Consider the following 20525-nt stretch of genomic DNA (forward strand, 5'->3'; position numbering starts at 1 on the left):
GGCAATCCCACAGACTCAACCCTTTCTGTGGTAGGCGTTTTCTGCACCACAAACCTTCCCACTACACTCTGTACAGTGTTGTTTGGAGGTGTTTCTCCACTTTTGATAGGTGTCCATTCCGATATAGGGAGTGGTGTATATCCCTCTATGTCATTCCCATCTTCCCTTGCGAGCCCTCTATCTTGGATCCACGGCGGTCAATGGTACCTCGTGACCTCCGTACTATGGTCGACAACTACCCTGGATGTTCGATACACCCAAAACCACTTAAGCTCTGGCCTGAACTTAAGATTTCACCAGTTCACCCGTTTACCAGGTTACCAGTTTACCAGGTTGCGCGCGCTCACAACCTTCTCTCTTTCACACTACAGGCATTCAACTCCGCAAGACATTACAATACAAATACAACACAAAACACCGCAATCTGTTCACGCATGACCCTTTTTATACTCACTCTCCGATACTGCTGCTTTTCTCGCACCGTCTGCACCTTTCGGCACACGATTCTTCCGCTGCTCGTCTCTCGACGTCTCGGGCCTTGGGGTAAACTAACCTCTCTAGATTACCTTCCTCAAGAAGATAACCATCCTCACTCTGCTACCAACTGCTAACGCGGGATTACTGGTTACTAATTATCTTACCAAATCCCATTTCCTGTCGACTGAATCGTTGGTACCTGTCTTGAGTAAAAGGTAATCTCGCAATAAACAATCAATTTAAGAACTTACACCACTCTAAATGACCACTGACCAAAATAAAGTTTTAAAGATTTAATATAAAGTCAAAGATAACTGAAGATACAAACTTCTCAAAATGAGATTCAAGAGGTAGATCGGAATCACTATGAACATGAACTTTTTGAATAGTCTGAGTCTGAAGAACAAGATAATAAGTACAACTTCTAATAACATGAGCGTTGCCAAAATGAATACAAGTTGCAACCTCAAAGTCATTACAGAAAGAAAAATTAAGGTTAGTCTGTCCCTACACTACACTAAATGACATCCCTACTTAACAAGATCTTTACCCTCTAGGTGTCAGCCGTGGTGATTTCCTAAGAAGATCACGCACTTCTCTTTGTCTCTTCTCTGATAATGGGTCTCTCCTGATCAACCTATCTGCCTACCCATCCGCTTCCTTAGGCTCCCAAAATCATCTGCTCTGCTCTCCTCCCGGGTCACTTTCCCTAATACCAAATCACATTTCCAATAGAAACGCCCCTTGGGACGCCCCTCACGTGGTACATCTTTCCGCGGCAAACTCCATGATGGTACTCTTGAAGACCCTCGTTATAGTTGACCTTGGTTCCCAGGCTCCTTCTTCCGTGCGCTGATACCCCCTGAAATTCCTGGAAACTCCTACAGGCCTGCGCAAGGCGCCGCTGAACAAAGTCCCTTTCATTCGAGCTGATTAGGACCCTCGCACCTGCATACAGCTCGTCCTGCAGTGGGCCTCAAATTCCAGACTTCACCATATCTTAGGCCATAAAACACTCTCAGAACTCCATACTGGACACCTCACGACCTCTCCTCTAACGAGCACATGACGATTTAAACTACATGACATTATCTGTTCTGGCCTACTTGATTTACATGCAGCAGGTTCCTGCACTCTTAAAACGTTAACTTGATTTAAACAGCAAAACATTCTTAACTAGCATACGTTTCTAAAATAACACATCTATAAAGCATATACTTTTAACCCTAAGTTCAATAGTACATTTTGAAAGAACCATGTCAACTTTATCTCACATTATTTTAGCAGCACGTTCAGGTTTGCTGTGAATTGCCCTAAGGCCTACACAAAATACTGGAATCCAAGTTACATTTAATTCGGACATGACTCTTTTAACATGAGAGAACCATGAGGTTTTCACATATACTCCAACATTTCTACATTTAATCTCACACCGTTATAATTATGGTTACTCTACTTAACATTCTATACATTTCGCTATTGAATATAAAACACTCGTGTGCAAAACATGTTTAAACTAACTACGTGCTTGTAAATATGGCGTACTTATACATTTTTTTCAAACTTGTGCTCTCTCAGAGCTTCCAGTACCCCGGGAAGATCCAAGGTAGGGATAGTGGTAGGGTGTACTGTGGCAGGTGGTGGAGGATTAGAGACCATATTAAGTTTTGGTTTCTTCGCTTTACCCCCAGTAGATTGAATTTTCCTTGCAGAGCCAATGTCCGACAGTAAGTTCCCTTTAGCTGTCAGGTTTACATCTTCACTTCTACAGGCTGGAGATGGTTCCATTGGCTTACTGTTCATGTGAACGACATTTCCCTGAGTATAAATAGGGTCATTACCCCCCATGTTGCATATTATAGTGACAGCCGAGAGAGGCGTTGGCGTTTGCTTAGAATGGGCAATTAACACACTAGTTGTCCCAGCTCCGATCTGCGAGTCCACAAAAATCCCAGGGCTACTGGACAGGTTCAAGAGTTAGTCGTCACCCTCTGTCTGAGACGCAAGAGTCTCTATGAGGGGAAGAAGAGAAATGCCAATTGGAGGCCTCGAGAGATGCCTGTTCACCAACTCGATCTCCTTGTCTATCACTGCTGCTGCCCTCTGCAAGAAGGAATCCATAGTAGAAACCGTAGCAGTGGAGCCAGTCTTTCCCTTCACCGAGGCTGTAGCTGACGTAACCTTGTGCCTAACCATAACCAAATGATCAGGAGATAGAAGCAAAAACTGAAAAGCAGGATGACACTGGCAAAAGAGGGGGTAAAGCAGACCCTCTTAACCTTGTAGACAAAGATCAACCGCAAAGCAATGATATTGTGGTATTAATCAAATTAGAACAGTCATGAGACGAGCCCAGTCCACCACACCACACTACACAATCCTAACTCTTTTGTCACTGGTAGATGACAGGTAACAAGTACTGGGGCAATGCACAGCTCCTTCGGCGGCCTAGAACATCATAGTTACCACAGTCATAGGTGAGCATGAATCCCAGGACATCAGACCAAGAGGGGGGGGGCAAGCCAAGCCTCGATTGGCCGCGGACTGTGAACCAACACACCAAAGACTTGAAAATACAAGGATTCAAAGGCTCCCACGCTGCGGGAGCACTGGCCCCTCTTAAAGCGTCTTCTGATGCATGGACAGCGTAGGCGGCGGCGCGCCCCGAATACTGCAAGGAGATGTAATTCCTGCCCTCTGGTACACCTCTGTTCTGCCGTAACACCACAGCACTGCTACAGTGAGCCAGCACACCAAAGACTTGAAAATACAAGGATTCAAAGGAACTATGTGCCCGATGTAGGACACCAAATACCGGTCGGTAACGGCCGATTTCGGCCGTTACCGACCGGTATTTGGCTATCGAAATGTAGGGGGCCTTAAATTTACCGATTTGGTAAATTTACCGATTCGGTAAAATACCGAATCAGTAAATTTACCGAATCGGTAAATCTAGATGTAGGTGTCACTGAAAACAGTGCCACAGGCCCTTGAGGAATTCGTTATTTACCATGAAATACTATTTCATGGTAAATAACGAATTCCTGTATACATGCACATCTGTGCATGTACACCTGTGCCATGTGGCACACATACATGCCCTAAGGGCATGTATGTGTGTCACATGGCACACAAGCGAGAATCAAGGGTGCAACAGGGTGTCAAAGTGACACACTGTCCCCCTTGACAATTCGGTAATTTTACCGAATCGGTATTTACCGATTCAGTAATTGACATTGATTCCTATGGGCCTCAAGGTAAATACTGATTCGGTAATTACCGAATCATACCAATTCGGTAAAAATTACCGAATTTTTACCTAAATCTCATTTACCAAATCTAGAATACCGAATCGGTAAAATTCGGTATTCTAGAGTCGGTAAATGAGATTTACCTACATCGGGCCCCAAATTATCTCTATGGGGTGGGTTGTAGTGTAACAGGAAGGTCCTGTGTGTACCTCATATATATGCATGTGTCTGGAGGGGGACCAGTGTAAGGTACTGTCCTACTGTATCACTCCCACATGCTCAACTCACTTGCTCTTGTGAGATGTGACATAACCTTATCCAGTTGCCAATGGTAGATAGGTGACCCCAGGTGTGTGAGGCTTGGAGCCTCAGGGAGATCTCTCATCGTTTTTAGAGGTTAGTTTGTTGATATATGTGTCCCATGCTTCACACTGGGAGTTCACCCCCTGCCGTAGTGACAGTGAGCACCAAGTTGTATTTTCTACGTGGGCCCAATTGGATAGGTCGTATAGCCAGAGTCGCAAGGGTGGTGCAACCGGACATTTCCACTACATTGTTGTATGTAGTTTGAGTAGGACATAGGTTAAGTCTATACATTTTGTGGTGTACTTGTTCTTACATGAACAAAGTAATATCCCCAGTAGACATGTTAGGGGGTCTACTGAAGGATCGACCTATAATTTCTGACAATGTGGTCACAGCCACTGACCAAACTTGCCCAATATCTGGGCAGGCCAATATCATGTGGCAAAAGTCTGCCTCCTGGCATGTACATTTTGGGCATTTCGGAGGCACCCTAGGGAGCATGCAGTGGACACGGTTGGAGGTAAGACATGTCTGGTGTAGGTAATTGAATTGGGGGTATTTCAAGCAGGGGTTTCTGGACACTCTTTGCACTTGTTCCAGTGTGGAGATCAGTTAACTGTCCGTAAGGTCTTGTCAAATTAGAGGGGCTTAATTTGATTTTCAGGACAGTCAGGGGCACAACACAGGGTTCCAATAGCAGCCAGTATAGCCCTGTGACAGCCCTGCTGTCATTTCCATGGCTACACAGCAGCTTCAGTACCAGGGATGTTGTAGGTTCCGTCTGATCTGGCCCCTATACTGTCCTAAGCTACTCTACCCTTTGGGGATATTGGGAGAGAGCTCCAGAAAGGTATGGAGTGATGCACGCCTGCCACCACCTTTCCGAGGTTACCTGAACAAGGTCCTTGTCTGAATGGTATACGTTAGCGCCCAGATATTTAAGAGTGCCTAGCTTCCACTCTGGTCCTGTGCCTGTGAGGGCTCCGCGTCCATGGTTTGACAATTGCTGTGGGGGAAAAAGGCATGTCTTTGCCCAGTTTAGCTTATGGATGGAGATCATTCCAAGTTCGTCCAGGTTGTCGATTACCTGTCTAGATTTCTGTGTACATTCCACAGGTATATCAACTCATTGTCCGTATAGAGTAAGACAGGCTCCCATACATTGCAGCTCAGTATCCCCAACTACGGTCCCCATTATCGAAATACTAAGAAGAAGGGGGACCCCCAATTGTTTAACAGGCAGGTATGCTGGGAAAATATATCCTCAAAAGTCAGAGAAGGTACCTGCCTATGAACATTCCATTATATGCCTAACTAAGAGGTCATTCCAATCCAATCCAATCCAAAAATTCTTTATTTCGGCCATTTAGGCCATAAAAGATACATATAAAAACATATATTACAAAAGATACATATTATGTTTAAAACATTGTGTTAAGACAAACTTTGGAGGAATAAGTAAAAACAAATATTAATTCCCGGTTAGTAACCAAGAAATACATTGGCAATACAATTGTATAAAAGATCCATCTTTTGGTAGTCACGGTTTTAATAACTTCCTCCTGATGAGCCACATGGCCATTAGAAATTTAGCAATTGCAAATACTATATGAGGGGAAATATTTGTTTTCAATATTCTGTATGAAATCACAAAGCTCCTTACGCCCAGGTTCCTACATAAAGGCACTAGCCAGTGTTTCCTGGGTCTGTTGTAGGCTGGGCAGAAGAACAGAACATGAATTTCCTCCTCAACATAGTTGCTGCAGCCAGGGCATGTTTTGTCTTCCCCCTTGGCCCATTTGCATGTAAAAGATGTAATGGGCAATGTACCAAGCCTCCATTGGATGAATAGTTTTCTTGCCAATATCGGGAAGATAATATCCATAAAATTTTCAAAGTAATAAGAATTTTTGGAAAGCAGGAAACGTTCAGTTAAAATCCCATTGTGGGGTGCAAGCACAAGGGAAGCAAGACTTCTCTCCTTATAAATCTCCACAAGTCTTTTCCGGGAAACTTTTTGTCAGCCTACCTCAGGAGCCTCCCAAAGCTCATGGAGACTCAACCGGTATAGTTCTTTCTTTACAAAAGCCAGGGGATCTCCATGCCTTCTGTCACATTGGTTCAAGTTCATTACATAGGTAAGTCTTGCCTATAGTGTACAAGCTCAGTGGTGGCCCAGAGCCTGTGCCAGAATCTTAGTGGCTTTGATTCCAGATCCTCACCTATAGGGGGAAGACCCACGTCTAATCTTAACGGAAGGAGGGGCGTGCCACGGGGAAGGGCCAGGAGGCGTCTCAAAAAATTGTTTTCTACGCTCGCCAACGCTGACCCTGCTTTATACCCTCATAGCTCACTGCCATATGATGCAGCAGCTTTAGCTTGTGTTTTGTACATTTCAACTGCAGGCGCAATGGGTTTGAAGGTAGAAGTATTCGTAACCTTCAGAATTGCCCCAGACAGTTGAGACAGCCTTATCCGAGATCTTGCTATTTGTGGTTCCCAGGATAGATTCTCGTGCAGGGTTACCCCCAAATACTGGAATGTTTTTACCCTCTCCAACCTTACAGAGCTCAGTGAGGGATTTGGTCTTGTCTTGGGTGAGGGGCTAAATATCATGAATTTGGTCTTCCCTGTATTGATCTCTAGACCGTATTGTCTACAGAAAAGACCAAATCCATCCAGGATTCGCTGTATCCCCATCGGGGATTTGGAGAGCAGGAGGGTATCGTCAGCAAACATGATGGCCGGGACCCTCCTGCCTGCCAAAACTGGAGCATCATTATCCCTTACATTACAGAGATGGGATATAATGTTATTAACGTAAAGACAAAACAGGGTTGGCGCCAAAACACAACCCTGCCTTACCCCCCTAAGAACTGGGAACCTTTTTGACAAAGCTCCACCCCTCCCACACCTGACCTGAGCAAAATTACCATCGTGGAGCCGGATTATGGCCTGAAGAAGGTGTGTAGGAACCCCCATCTCATTTAAAACCTCCCAAAGTTTCTTACGGGGGACCAGGTCAAATGCTGACCTCAGGTCCACGAACACCATATACAGCCTCCCCCCCTCGATCCTCACAATTTTCCAATAGAGGAGTACGAGGCGGAAGATCTGGTCCATGGTGGACGTGTTTTTCCTGAAGCCAGCCTGCAGGGGGCTTAGGATGTCTTTATCCTCCATCCAGTCCAGGAGATGGTCCAGTATGAGGCGGGAAAAGAGTTTTTGGGGCACATCTATAAGACTAATCGGCCTGTAGTTGGCCGGGAGAAGAGGACAGCCCTTCTTGAAGATGGGTACTATCTCCGCCCCCAGCCAAGTACAGGGGATCTCCATGCCTCCTGCAATTGAATTAAAGAGAATTTGGAGGTACGGGGCCCAAATCTCAGGATGGGACCTAAAGAGGTCCCCAGGCAATCTGTCAAGACCCGGAGCTTTACCCAACGCCAGTCTCTCTATTGCGCTGACCACCTCCCCAAGACTAAATTCCAATCCGTCGCCAGATTGGAATAAGACGGCTGCAGCCACATCATTGGTACCTTCATAAGTATCTGCATAAAGTTTACCAAAGTGGGCTTCCCACACAGGAGCTGCAATATTAGGCTCTACTGCAGTTTTTGGTTCACCTGTGCCAATGTTTACCAGGGACCAGAATCTCCTGGAGTCCCTCGATTCTAGGGCGAGAGAGAGATCCTGCCATCTGTCCCAGTCCCATTCTGACCTTGCCCGTGCCATTGTATCCTTGTATTCCCGCCTCAACTCGGCGACCTTACCCCTATCTGTACCTGCTTTTAATGCTGTTATTATCTCAGTCTTGGTCTTTTTACAGGCTGAGTTGTACCAGTTAGAGGTTCGGGTCTTTTGTTTACGCTGCACTACCTCCGGGTAGAGGACCTCACCCAGAGCACCCACTAACTCTTCATGGATTAGGGCCAACCTCTTATTAAAATCTTGCAGTCTAGGTTGGTTTATTAGATTGTCCAGGTCCTTTAGCTTGGGGAGTGCTAGCTCATACAATTTCCTGGTACTTTCTTGCGAATTTGCCAGTTTCTCCCATTTTACCCTGCGCCTATTAGAGGTGAGAACCAAGTTACATGGGTCCTCCCCGGTCTCAACGGGTTCCGGTCCAACTGCGACTGCAGAATGCACCAAGTCTAAAAGAAGTGCATTATGGTCGCTGTCCGTTCGTGCAACTACTTTAAAATCTTTCACCTTGGACCACAGGCTAATATCTACGAGAATGTAGTCCAGCAGCGATTCCTGGCCCTTCCTATTAAAGGTACATTGTGAGGGGGAGTCTGAAATTATTCGGCCATTGCAGGCCCTTAGCGCAAAGTTAAGTGTCAAAGACATAATTTGCACCGCTAGGGGAGACCAAGATTTGGGGTGGGGAGATTGACACACCGGAACACCCCAAAAGTCATCTTCTGCAGTGAGTGCGCCTTCCCTCAACCCTTCCAGAGGTTCGAAGTGACAATTAAGATCACCACCCATCACTATCTTGCAATCTTTGGGTAGCTGTCCCAAAAAGGACGAGAGATCGTCAAGTGTGGGTGACTCCATGGTTGGACCAACTGGACGAGAGTACACTTTTATGATTGCTAACTTTGGAGCATTGGGCCACTTAAGTAGAACACACTGTATGTCCTGGGAGAACGTAACTACATTCTCCGCAGTGCATCCAATGTGGCTGGCTACCCACACCGCCAAGCCACCCGAGGGCCTCCCCTTGCCGCTCCAGCTGGCCTTGATTTCAAAGATTGCATATCCCATTCTGGACAGGGGTTCCCTAGCCCAAGTCTCTTGAAAGAGACACACGTCACTATTAGCTACTAGTAAGTCCCAGTCATCAGTGTGTATTTTGTTGGCAATGCCCGCAACATTCCAGGACGGAACCTTCAAAATTCCAGGTAGAGCTTTTGATTTGGAGCCCAATGCCCCAGTTTTGGGATAATCAATGACCACTTGCTGAACAAGGGACCCTTGTAATTGTGTTGGTTCCTGATTGGGTGAGACAAAAGATGTTAAAATCGGGCCAGGCTGATCAATGAGTACCAGTGCGCGAGCATGTGCACTATCAGGTAAAAAATTTACTTGAGCCCGCGCACTGTAGGGGGTTGGGTTATCTGGGTGGGACGTTTCGTTTTCCCGAGTAGAACTGGCAGCATTGCCTCCCACAGTCCCCTGCCCTTCGTATACACTGGAGGTTGGCCGGATCTGTTTACAGTGACTTGGATACACTTTATTGCTGTTATTCCTCAGGGGTAACGATGAGTTAATGGAGATACCCAACCGTCATTCGCAATCTTCGAGGCCTGATAAGACTTCAAATCTATTGTTGACTTCTAAAGGAGTAAAGGGTAGTAGATGTTCCATCCCCCTTGTTTCTAACATGTGATCCGCCCTCCCGAAGTTACTACCGTAACCCCTATAAGGAACGTTGTCCCACCCAAATACAGTCTTTGGGGCCACAGGATTGGGCAACAACGAGAAAAACTGATTATTGTATTTGGAGCTTGGGTTACTCAGTAGGGCAGGGAGTGGCCAAGGACATGACATGGGAGCCACTAGGGCTCTTGGATAAAAATATGTAAGGTCACAGGGGACAATTGTTTTACCTATGTTCCCTGGTGTCCAATTAAGAATGTACCTGACCGCTCCAGGATCTCTGAGGTCATTCAATATACAAGACAAACCCCCCCAGGACAGACCAGAGACATGTTATTACCGTTACGTAAACATTTTATTAAGTCATATAAATCATTTTTGATACATAAATATCAACCACATGCTGGATTATTAAAATCAGAATGCCAGAGAAAAAATCAATACAGTCCCACATATAAAACATCAACTGTCATACTATCATACATACCGAGATTACATACAAGCCATATCACATGCACACTACATATCAAAAGTACATATCAGCCTCAGACTGATCAAAGAATGACAGATGGAGACAGATCATTGGGGAGATGGAAGGGAGATCAGTCACAATATCCCCAATAAAATCTCCCTTCCATCTCCCCAATGATCTGTGTGATCCCTTTCCAGAGAGTCCAATGCATGACTGGAAGGGCCAGTGATTGCACCACCGTCATTGCTTGTTCTCTCACCCCCTGTTCGTACTTAGGTCTGCCCTTGGAACCCTTGTGTTACCGTTCTTCCGATATCCGGCAGCGCCAATCAGGGTCCATCCTGTGGTCTCAGGTTGCCGGGGAGACATAAAGAAGAGCTTGTTTCCAGAGTCTATTACTCTCAATTTGGCCGGGAACATGAGGGAGTATGGAACTCCCATGTTGCAGAGTTTCTGATTATAGCCCCTGAGTTTCATATGTCTGCCGTGCAATCTGCATATATGTTCACTGAGCTGTTGTCTATTTTCCAGAGGCTTTTGGTTCTGGCAACTTATAGTATGTGATCTCAGTCTCGATAGTTGAATAGGCGCACAACTACCAGCCTGGGCAGGGCCCCCATCATAGGGGTCCAGCCGGGTACTCTGTGTTCCCTCTCCACCGAGAAGAAGGTAGATCACTTGCCACCTAGGACTGTTATTGTTCCATGTCCTGGCCTTTCATTCCCTCTGGTAGGCCCACTACACAAATATTATTGTGGTGTGACCAGCTCTCAGCTTTCTTGGCCCTGGAACGCAGTGAAGAAACCTCCAGCTGAAGGGCCTTAATGTTAGCTTGCCTGCCCAGCATGGAGGCAACCATGCCCGCTAGTGTGGATTCCATTCTTCTCATCCTGTTTCTTAATTTTACCTTTTTCGGCCCCAGGAGTCCCATATCGATCATCAGGGTGTCTAGTTTAGGTTCTAGGGCGTTTCACCATGACTGTGTTGAGAAATGCATCAAGAATTGAGGGGGTTGCCAGTGTGAAGCATGCAATACTTCCAGCCCGGTGGGCCCCAATGTTTACATGTCTCCGGGGTGTGACTGAGCAACGGAGGGGGGTCTGTAATGATATCCGAGTACCAGTGCACCCCTGCTCCCCCATGTATGAATGGTTAGGGCCCACTGAGTGGCACCTTAGAAGGACGGAAGTTGGAGGGTGCCTATATCCTGCTCCCCTACCACAACCCACTGCTTCCACACCGCAGGCAGTGTGTTTGCATAGGGGTAAATGGGGTAAAGGAGATCAGGCCATCCAGTACAAGTCACACTGTAGGGCCCCAGGCAGCTGGATCATGAGGCCCTCACTGCCTATGTTGTAGGCAGGCGGCGGTGCCCTCGGGTCCTCAACTGCAAAGCCCAGCAGATTTCTGCTGCCGTGAGCTCACACTGCCAGAGGTTCTAATGAAGGCTCCCGGGCCAGCGTATCGGGGAGGTCTAGATCTGAGCATTGCTCCTCCCGCCCACCCTTCTTCCACTTCACATACGGTCCCACCATCCAGTATTGATGAGTGGGCACCACCTCCCATAGGGTGAGGTAGCACTCGGAGAGAGGGAATCCAGTGGCATCCAGAGTAACTAGTAGATGGTCAGGGCCGCTGCCACCTCTCTCGTCGCTGAGTACTGGTGTGTTCGAGCACGTGGCTGCAACTCACAGTAGGCTGCGATTGTGTACCGGGGACTCAGTGCTGTGGCTTCAAGCCTTCAGGTCCCAGCCCTACCCTGGGGGATATCAGAGATTTTGCAGCTAGCCCCCTGAGTCCAGAGGGGGATTTATATAGTATACAGGATGTTTTCGGTGAGCTGTCGGTGTGAAGCTTTACAAGGCACATCTGTCTTGTCAGCGATCTTGTCAGTGTGTATAAAAACGCATCAGTAATAACAACCCAGGGAGAAAACAATACCAAACAACAAAACTACATAAAGATTAAAAAAAAAATTCGTATCTTTTTAATAATATTCTTTATAAAAACATATTGCAAATGTACACAATTAAAAATAATTTTTTTAGATACACAAGATAGTACAATACTAAAAATAAGTCATAAAAATCCAAATAACCATATAGAACAAAATTACATTCAATATTTTATCAAGGTTAATATAAATTATTACAACCACAAAAGAAGAGAGTGGCAATCAATAATAACACGACGCTCGTTTCGGCGTTTGAACCAACGCCTTCATCAGGAGCCACACATATATATCTAAGAACTAAAAATTATTATTCAACCATCAATGATATGGTGAATTAATGCCTGTTTCCAGGTCAAGCATTTGACATTCCTCTATAGGCGTAATTTAACAGTTTTCCTATCGACAAAAGGAGGGAATTTTGAAGCTGCTTGATGTGCAACCACATGGAGTCGAAGGACGCTTTCCGTCACGTTAGATCCCTTTTTCCCCTTCCTCTGCTATATTATTTTCTTTTCGTTAGATTGAATGGTTAAAAACGTACATGTAGAGTTTGTTTATTCCGCCCGCACGTTAAAGATTCATGTCGGGGGTCATAAAGTTCATCGGTTCGGCAAGGACTGATCTGTAACCCGCCTTGCGTTCCGTGAAACTCGATAAAAGATAGATGGCAGAGCTTAACTGGCGTTGTCGATGGTAACTGCCGAGGAAAGTGGTCAGCGTTCTGTGACCGTTAGAAAGACAAGCAGCTTCAAAATTCCCTCCTTTTGTCGATAGGAAAACTGTTAAATTACGCCTATAGAGGAATGTCAAATGCTTGACCTGGAAACAGGTATTAATTCACCATATCATTGATGGTTGAATAATAATTTTTAGTTCTTAGATATATATGTGTGGCTCCTGATGAAGGCGTTGGTTCAAACGCCGAAACGCGCGTCGTGTTATTATTGATTGCCACTCTCTTCTTTTGTGGTTGTAATAATTTACATTAACCTTGATAAAATATTGAATGTAATTTTGTTCTATATGGTTATTTGGATTTTTATGACTTATTTTTAGTATTGTACTATCTTGTGTATCTAAAAAAATTATTTTTAATTGTGTACATTTGCAATATGTTTTTATAAAGAATATTATTAAAAAGATAAGAAAAATGTTTTTAATCTTTATGTAGTTTTGTTGTTTGGTATTGTTTTCTCCCTGGGTTGTTATTACTGATGCGTTTTTATACACACTGTCTATTTCCCTGTCTCATGAACCATCGAATTTAAACAGGGGGTCCTTGTTGTTTACATTATATTGTCAGCGATCTTGGCCACGCCCCCATAACAAGCTCCCACTTAACGAACCTCCACTTTGGGAGTTTGCTTCTGAAAATAAAAGGAAAACTTTTCTGAGTGAGCACATTAAAGGTGGCACCTGCTCATCAAACTTTCAGTCCCTTCCATAGGGCCGCCATATAGGTGATTTAGCTGAAGGCACAGAGAACCCTGCTAGCTAGACATCTCTAGGCAAGGCAGGCGATTTCCATCATGTTAGCAGAGAACATCCCAGCACTAGTCAGGTGAACAGTTGGGACATCTACCATACTCTAATTGATGTCCTATGTATCCTCTGTTTTGAAGCAAATATCTAAAACTATTTGCATCGCCTTATTTTCTCTGCTTCTGGTTTGTGACACAATATATTGATCTTTTTTATCTGTTTATTAGATTTTGCAACTGACTTCAAAAAGTATCACCTTTTTTTGGGAGGGGGCGGGGTCTCTGAGGGTTCTGGGCATCATTCACGAATTGACTGAACAGTTTGAGGTTCTGCTGGCACTGGAGAAGGCGGAGCCACTTTTTTTTGTTTTTTTAAATTGAACTTAGCGTAGTTGAAATACAGGTGAGGAAAAAGGTTCAGGAGATCATTGTTTTCATGGAAGAGGTTGTTTGGGAGAGCTGTTGGGTGGTGCATGAGATGCAAAAGTTGTTGGAATACCTACATTTTGCATGTAGAGTGCTTAGGGCTGGTAGAACCTTTTGTAGGAGAATGTGTTTTGCCAAGTCTGCAGCATCAGAGGGTACCAAATTTTTTAAAACTTTTTTTTTGATTCACCAGGCAGCAGTATATACATACACCAACAATATAGTCTCAGATACAGCATCTCGTCTCTCTGTACAATGTTACATTATAAAAAGCAGTAATAATCATACGGCAGTGATGCAGCATGTCGACATATTACTTGTGCAGGAGCCTACAATGGAATAGACAGTTCACATTATACTTGTATCGAGCATATACATCATTTGGTGGGCCTTATATTACATTTTCCCGACCTGTAGCTTGATTTACAAGTGCGTCACCTATTACAGCGCCTCCCAATTCCTCCCCATTGTCCGATGATCCAGCCTCTGATTGTTTCTGTAAGTATTCCATAAGGGGCTGACAAAAATCTTTCGGCCTAGATACCTGTGGCAATTCTTCTTCGTAGGTTCAGTGTTTCCTTGCAATATACCATATCAGACACCCACTCCTTAAACCTAGGCGGGCGCTCACTGCCCCACTTCGTAGCTATGCGTCTTTTTGCCAGGAGGAGCGCCAGTGCCAGCAGTTTGTGCCGCCTAGTCAGTTTGAGCCTATAATTGCCTAGAAGACATGTCATGGGTGTGTTGGGGATGGGGTCTGCCAACATCCGAGGCAGTACTTCCACCACCTCACGCCAGTACGTTTCCAGTACAGGGCATGCCCACGCCATGTGTAGGAAGTCAGCCTTAGGGGCGGCGCATCTCTTGCATTTATCATCTGCTCAAAGCCCATATCTATACATTTTATCTGGTGTGTAGTATGTCTGATGTAGAAAGCAAAAGTGTATAATGCGCAGATTGCAGTTCGGCGTAAGCAGGCACAACTGTGTACAGCTGTAGTTCCATTCCTCCTCAGATATAGGGGCCCCAAGTGCCTCCTCCCACCTTGCCACTGCCCTATTTGTGTCTGTATATTGCTCATTTTGTGAAGTTGTGTATAATTTTGTGACCAGTGCTGCCCTGGTCAGCGCAGTGAGTAGCGTCTGTAGTGCTTGCAATGGGATCGGTGCAGTCGGGAAATCATCATATAGTTCTCTCATTGCCGCCCGCAATCGAAAGTAGGCAAACCGTTTCAATGGCGTTTGGTGCGCACTCAGAGACGGGTCCTGGCAAGAAATGAATTTGTTAGGTGGGAATAGTGCACCCATTGTCTGAATACCCATCTCCCCAAGAATCTTTCTCATATTCTGTTCTTGTGTGACCGACAGTTTGGGGTGATGCACCAGTGGCAGCGCCGGTGCGTAAATTGGTAATTTACGTGCTCGCATTGCTAATACATGCCAAGCTCTCGAGGTGCACTTGACAGGGTGTATTATGTCATTTGGGTAATTCCCTACTGGGTCTACTATGTATTGTATCAGTTTATGCGGGTGGATGCTGTCAGTCTCCACAGCTATATGCGGGATATGTGAGTGTGGCTGCGTCCAGTAGTGTGCATGATGTGCTTGTGCACAGTAGTAGTATAGTTGCAGGTCGGGGGCGGAGAAGCATCCTTGGTAGTACGGTTTCGTGAGGACCCTATAGCTCACCCTGGGCTGCTTTATGGTCCACGTGAGTCTTTGCAGCGTCGTTCGCAATTTAGTAAAGAAGGCCTGTGGGAGCCAAATAGGAACATTCCAAAACAGGTAGAGGAATCGGCGCAGTACTATCATTTCTTGCAGTGCAATACGATCTGCCATTTATAGCGGCATTTTAATCCATCGTTCAGCTTGGTGCTCTAGTTTGCTCACTGCCACTCCATAATTTGCTCTGATCACGTCTCCGGATCGCGGTGTATCCAGATCCCCAGATATTTCACCGGTTCAGTACTCCATGTCAATGGATAATCTAGTTGGGATTCTAAAGTTCCCGCCGTCAAAGGTATCACTACTGATATGTCCCAGTTTATACTTAGACCTGAATATTGTTCAAACTTGATGTATTCCCTGATCAGCGGGTTGAGGTTCTTTTCGGGGTATCTAGTGTACAGTACCATGTCATCTGCATATAAGTATATGCTCACAGGGCGAAGACTAAATTGGAGAGGGTTCAGAATGCTTTGGCAGGTAGTGCAGACTTGCAGGCAGGGCATCATTATTTGGAGTATTTCATGGTGTTTCCATGTACTTCTCAGAGGAGGAGGCAGTGCAGAACGTGCAAATGGGATTTTCTGGAACAGGCGCCTGTGTATGTCAGAGGTGCTTAGGTCAAATTACTGCTTGGGTTTGTGCAGCAGGCAGGTGTAAGTGGAAAATGACTGTGTGAGAATTCAGTTGTAGCAGTCTAAGAAAGACCAGAGTGGCAGAGGATGGTGGGTGTGTTTGAACAGATTATAGAATAGAGCTGTATGTCCTGAGACTGCTTGGCAGGAATTTTTGGAAGGGCAGGGGGCAGAGGTCGCGGGGACAACATTTGACAAGTGTTTTTGACAGGCCAATGTCTCTAGGGTGAAGGTATACAATCTTTTGGGAGAGTTAAGGAAGACATTATCTTTACTGGGTGGGAAAGATGAAGGTTATGGAACACAGTCATTCAGGATTGGGATGGCCACAGAAGCAGCTAGTTTGGGTTTTCCCATAAAGGATATCACAACAATTAAAAGATGGAAGTCGTGGTGATGCCTCAAGCATATGAAGCCACTGGATGAACTCTTGGGTTAATAGCTTCCTTGTTGTGATGGGTTGTTTTTCTGTGTTTTTGCTGCTGGTTGTATTCAGGGCCCGTTTGTTAATAAAATGATCACACAGATTGCGGAACATTTTCTGGTGCGATGGGCCGCAAAATATGCTGATACCCACCCATGTGGCTGCTCTCTGGGACTCAACAAAAAGAGAGGGGACTAAGGGGGGCTTTTTAAAGAGGTCCAGACTCCCTGCCCACCTGAATCATGTCCTGCAAAAAGAGAGATTGGAGCAGTTCCTCTATGTTTGATGTCACCTACCAATTAATTAGTGGTGGTGAGAAGGGAGAAGGGTAAAGGAGGTAGAGGGATGGGGGATCCCGCTTGGGCGGAACTAGGGTCCTCACACACCCAGCAAGCTAGGTGTCATGCTTCATCATATGGACCTGCTCCTCGTTGAGCCGGCGCTGCAATGCTCAACGGGCACCCGCGAAGGGGCTCTTTGTTGGAGATCTTTTGTTCCTTAGCCGTATGATGAAGTGCGGGTATGTGGCCCTTGTGTGTGTAGATAAAAGGGTGGTGCAGTGAGTGCGTTGTTATAAAAAAGGTTGGATATTCCAAATAAATGCGTTTATTCTGGTTGGTAATCCACCTTAATAAAAATAATATATAATAGAGTGGCAACAGCCCTAGTGAGGGGTATTTATTAAATCTTGTGCTCTACTCTATGGGTCAATAGACACATGACACCTAGAAGCATGACACCTAGCTTGCTGGGTGTGTGAGGACCCTAGTTCCGCCCAAGCGGGTTCCCCATCCCTCTACCTCCTTTACCCTTCTCCCTTCTCACCACCACTAATTAATTGGTAGGTGACATCAAACATAGAGGAACTGCTCCAATCTCTCTTTTTGCAGGACATGCTCTCTGGGACACACCAGCAGCAGACACGAGGCGATATGGTGGGGTATAAACAGCAAGAGATGCTCCACAAGTCGCAGTTCTATAAATACCTACAACTGTGCCATGCTATGACGTTCTACCAGCCTACTCCCACTAACACGTCAGAATAAAACGCTTGGTCTATTGGATCAGGGAATTATTTCAACCCTATACCAATTCCTCATAACCAATGCCCCAGACCAATTTGCAGCTCTAAAAGAGCGATGGAAAGGCCCCCTAGAAGACAATGAGAAGTTATGGTTGCAGTGTACGGCTGATGTGCAGTGTATTTTTGTGGTGAGTCAGGAATATACCTTTTAGGGTGTTCCTGGTACCTTGGGGGCTGGTGAGTGAGGTGCAGATATATCCACTTTTAAGGGGGGCGTTCAACCAGAAGGGTATCTTGGCTGCTGAATAGATGTTTATTGTTACCCAACTCAATGGGACTCATTTTATTGAACTCTGAAGGATGAAAGGCTGAGTGCACCCTGAATTTGAATCTTTGACCATGAGGTCAAACACAGGCCCCTAAAGTGGACGTATTAGCCCACTGAGCCACCAGACCAGGCCAGAAAGGGTCTAATGCTTAGGGTTTATCTGCAGGCCAAATCAGTGATGGTTTTGAAATGTTTGTGGTTTGTGAGGGGGATGGAAGATGGGGAAAGGATGTTATGGGGTATGACTGGGTTTTGGGGCACTGTTCCCACTTTGGCGAGGCTTAAGGAAGGGGTAGTTTTAGGCATGTGATTGCTCTAGTGAGGCTGTGGTTACTTGATGTATTGTATGTTCTAGTCAGTGGATTGAATTAAAATTGCAGCTCAGTCCAAATAATGGTGTCCCACTATGGTACCACTTGGGTCTTTGGTCTGAGTGTAGCCTCGCGCGTCAAAGTGTACGCCTGGCCTGCGCACGTTGGTTGGGTAGGCCGGGCATGCGTGTCACGCGTCGCTAGCCGTTATAACTCCTTTACCCGCCGATGTTTCTGTGACTGTCGATCATATCGGTGCCCTCACCAACGGGACGGAAACAGCTGACCGTGGGACACTCCGAGAGTCAAACACGAGACTCACCACAGACTTTATCGGGCATCACTCAAGAGAGAGGAAGTGCCCAGTGCCCCTCCTCTGCCCCCGCCAGGGGAAGCCCGTTACCACAGCTCAGTTGGTTCATGCGACTGTATACAAGCTAACATTTGGAAGAAGGAAGGAGCGTAATAAAATAAACCAGGGGAATTAATTTCCTCCAATCACTTGTAATGAAGTGGGAGCGATTTTGCGCTTTTGGGTTTAAAAGTCGTGAGACTCCCTCCCTTGTAGAGGGTGTGCCTGGTCATGTAAGCACCTGCAGTACAACAATACACGAATGCGTGTGTCGTGACGAGTCCTAGACGGGCTCACTCAGCCTTCCAACCTTCCAAAGTTGATATATGCAGTAGTTTATGTCGAGTACCCTTAAATCCTTTCATTCAAGGATTCCGTTGTTGCGGTATGCGCTCTACGCCTGGTTGTTCTCAATTAAATGTAAGTCCATTTTCACCTTTATAACGTATTTAACAATTATTTGTGAACATAGCAACCCCATGGCTCTACTACGTCGCCAAAAAATAAGGGAAAGGGAGTGATCCCATTTGCCAAGAGACAGGGTACCATAGGTAAGAAAAAGAGAAGAGTCTCTTGGGGCTACTGTGAATCTCTATTCAGCTATATATATTTTGTTTACACATCTATAGTACACGTTCAAACAATCACAGAAAACACATACACATTCCTGTATGAACCCGAAAGAAACAACCAAGATACACACAAAGATAAGGAACTCAAAAATCCATACAATAAAACATTTGTTAATTAGTGTATTATATTTCAATTAAAAAGTCTTTTTAGGATAAAACATGATTATACAATACATCAAAATGATGATCAACAGATTAAAAAAAAATTGAGAGACAAATGAACTGTAAACAATCAAAACATCACAACACAGTTACTCCAAAAGGAATCACTCAATAGCAATTCATCAGTCCATTACTTCATAATTCTATTGGACATAGGGAGGTTCCTTGGATGTAACCATATCCCAAAAAGGAGTTTTATTGTATGGATTTCTGAGTTCCTTATCCTTTTGTGTATTATGGTTGTTTCTTTTGGGTTCATACAGGAACGTGTATGTGTTTTCTGTGATGTGTATGTGTTTTCTGTGATTGAACGTGTACTAGAGATGTGTAAACAAAATATATATAGCTGAATAGAGGTTCACAGTAGCCCCAATAGACTCCTCTCTTTTTCTTACTCTGCTAGGTCGCCTACAGCTTCCTAACTCTAGCTCAGCAACATGACAACTGTGCAGTTTCACAAATACTCATTATACCTGAGGATGCGTTTAGAGCTGTGGAAAACTAAGCATCAGCTACATTTGAGGGAGCTGCGTGGGTGTATTCGTCATAAGGAGTCTGTCTTGACTGGGGCCCCCCTCGGACAGGTGAGTGCCCCGCCGCGGCCTTACCTCCAGCTCGGTTCTCCTGGAGATACTCCACCGCCTCGAAGAAGAGGTCCATCGCGTCAGTTCAAGGAGCCCTCCGCCGCTGGACTTCACTGTGCGAGGAGGCAGTGAGAGGGCGGGTTCAGCTCCTCGAGCTCCCGCGAGGCGCTACACCATTGGGGTCTCGAGCGCAGGGTGCCCCAGCCAAGGTCCCAGCCGCGCAGCTCGGGGCGCCGGTCCCTGCCGTCTCGGGTGTGATGCAAGTCAACGGATGCGTCAGGCCTGGTTCCCAGCTCTGCCCGCCCGCTCGCCGCAGCCTCCGCCACAGTTCCTTCCTCTCGCCATATCTGTCTATCACCCGAGAGAAAGACCCGAAGCGAAACTCAGCCTCGCGCCAACTCTGCAGAGGCGACGGGTGACCAGGGCCCCCACTCCACCCTACCCCCAGGGCCCCCACCCTACCCCCAGGGCCCCCACTCCTTGCCCTGCCTCGGTGAGAGCCTCTGAAGCATGAACTGTCTGGAGGCGGGAGTTCTCCAAAACCTCTTAAAGCAAATGTTCTTCATACTTTTAATGCAGCTGTGTCAGTATTTC

The 20525-nt window shown here is 45.8% G+C and overlaps 1 protein-coding gene across 1 annotated transcript in view; it reads right to left on the reverse strand.

The window, feature by feature from the left end:
• The window catches only part of LOC144768868 (active breakpoint cluster region-related protein-like), a 276177-nt gene extending 255914 nt beyond the window's left edge, over nt 1–20263 (reverse strand). Inside the window, exon 1 of the mRNA XM_078652876.1 lies at nt 19956–20263. Within this exon, the coding sequence (XP_078509002.1) occupies nt 19956–20007 (52 nt within the window). The 5' untranslated portion in view covers nt 20008–20263. The remainder of the gene's footprint in view (nt 1–19955) is intronic.
• Nucleotides 20264–20525: the final 262 nt, after the last annotated feature.

This window comes from Lissotriton helveticus, chromosome 7, assembly GCF_964261635.1.
Source record: "Lissotriton helveticus chromosome 7, aLisHel1.1, whole genome shotgun sequence".
Taxonomy (NCBI): Eukaryota; Metazoa; Chordata; class Amphibia; order Caudata; family Salamandridae; genus Lissotriton; species Lissotriton helveticus.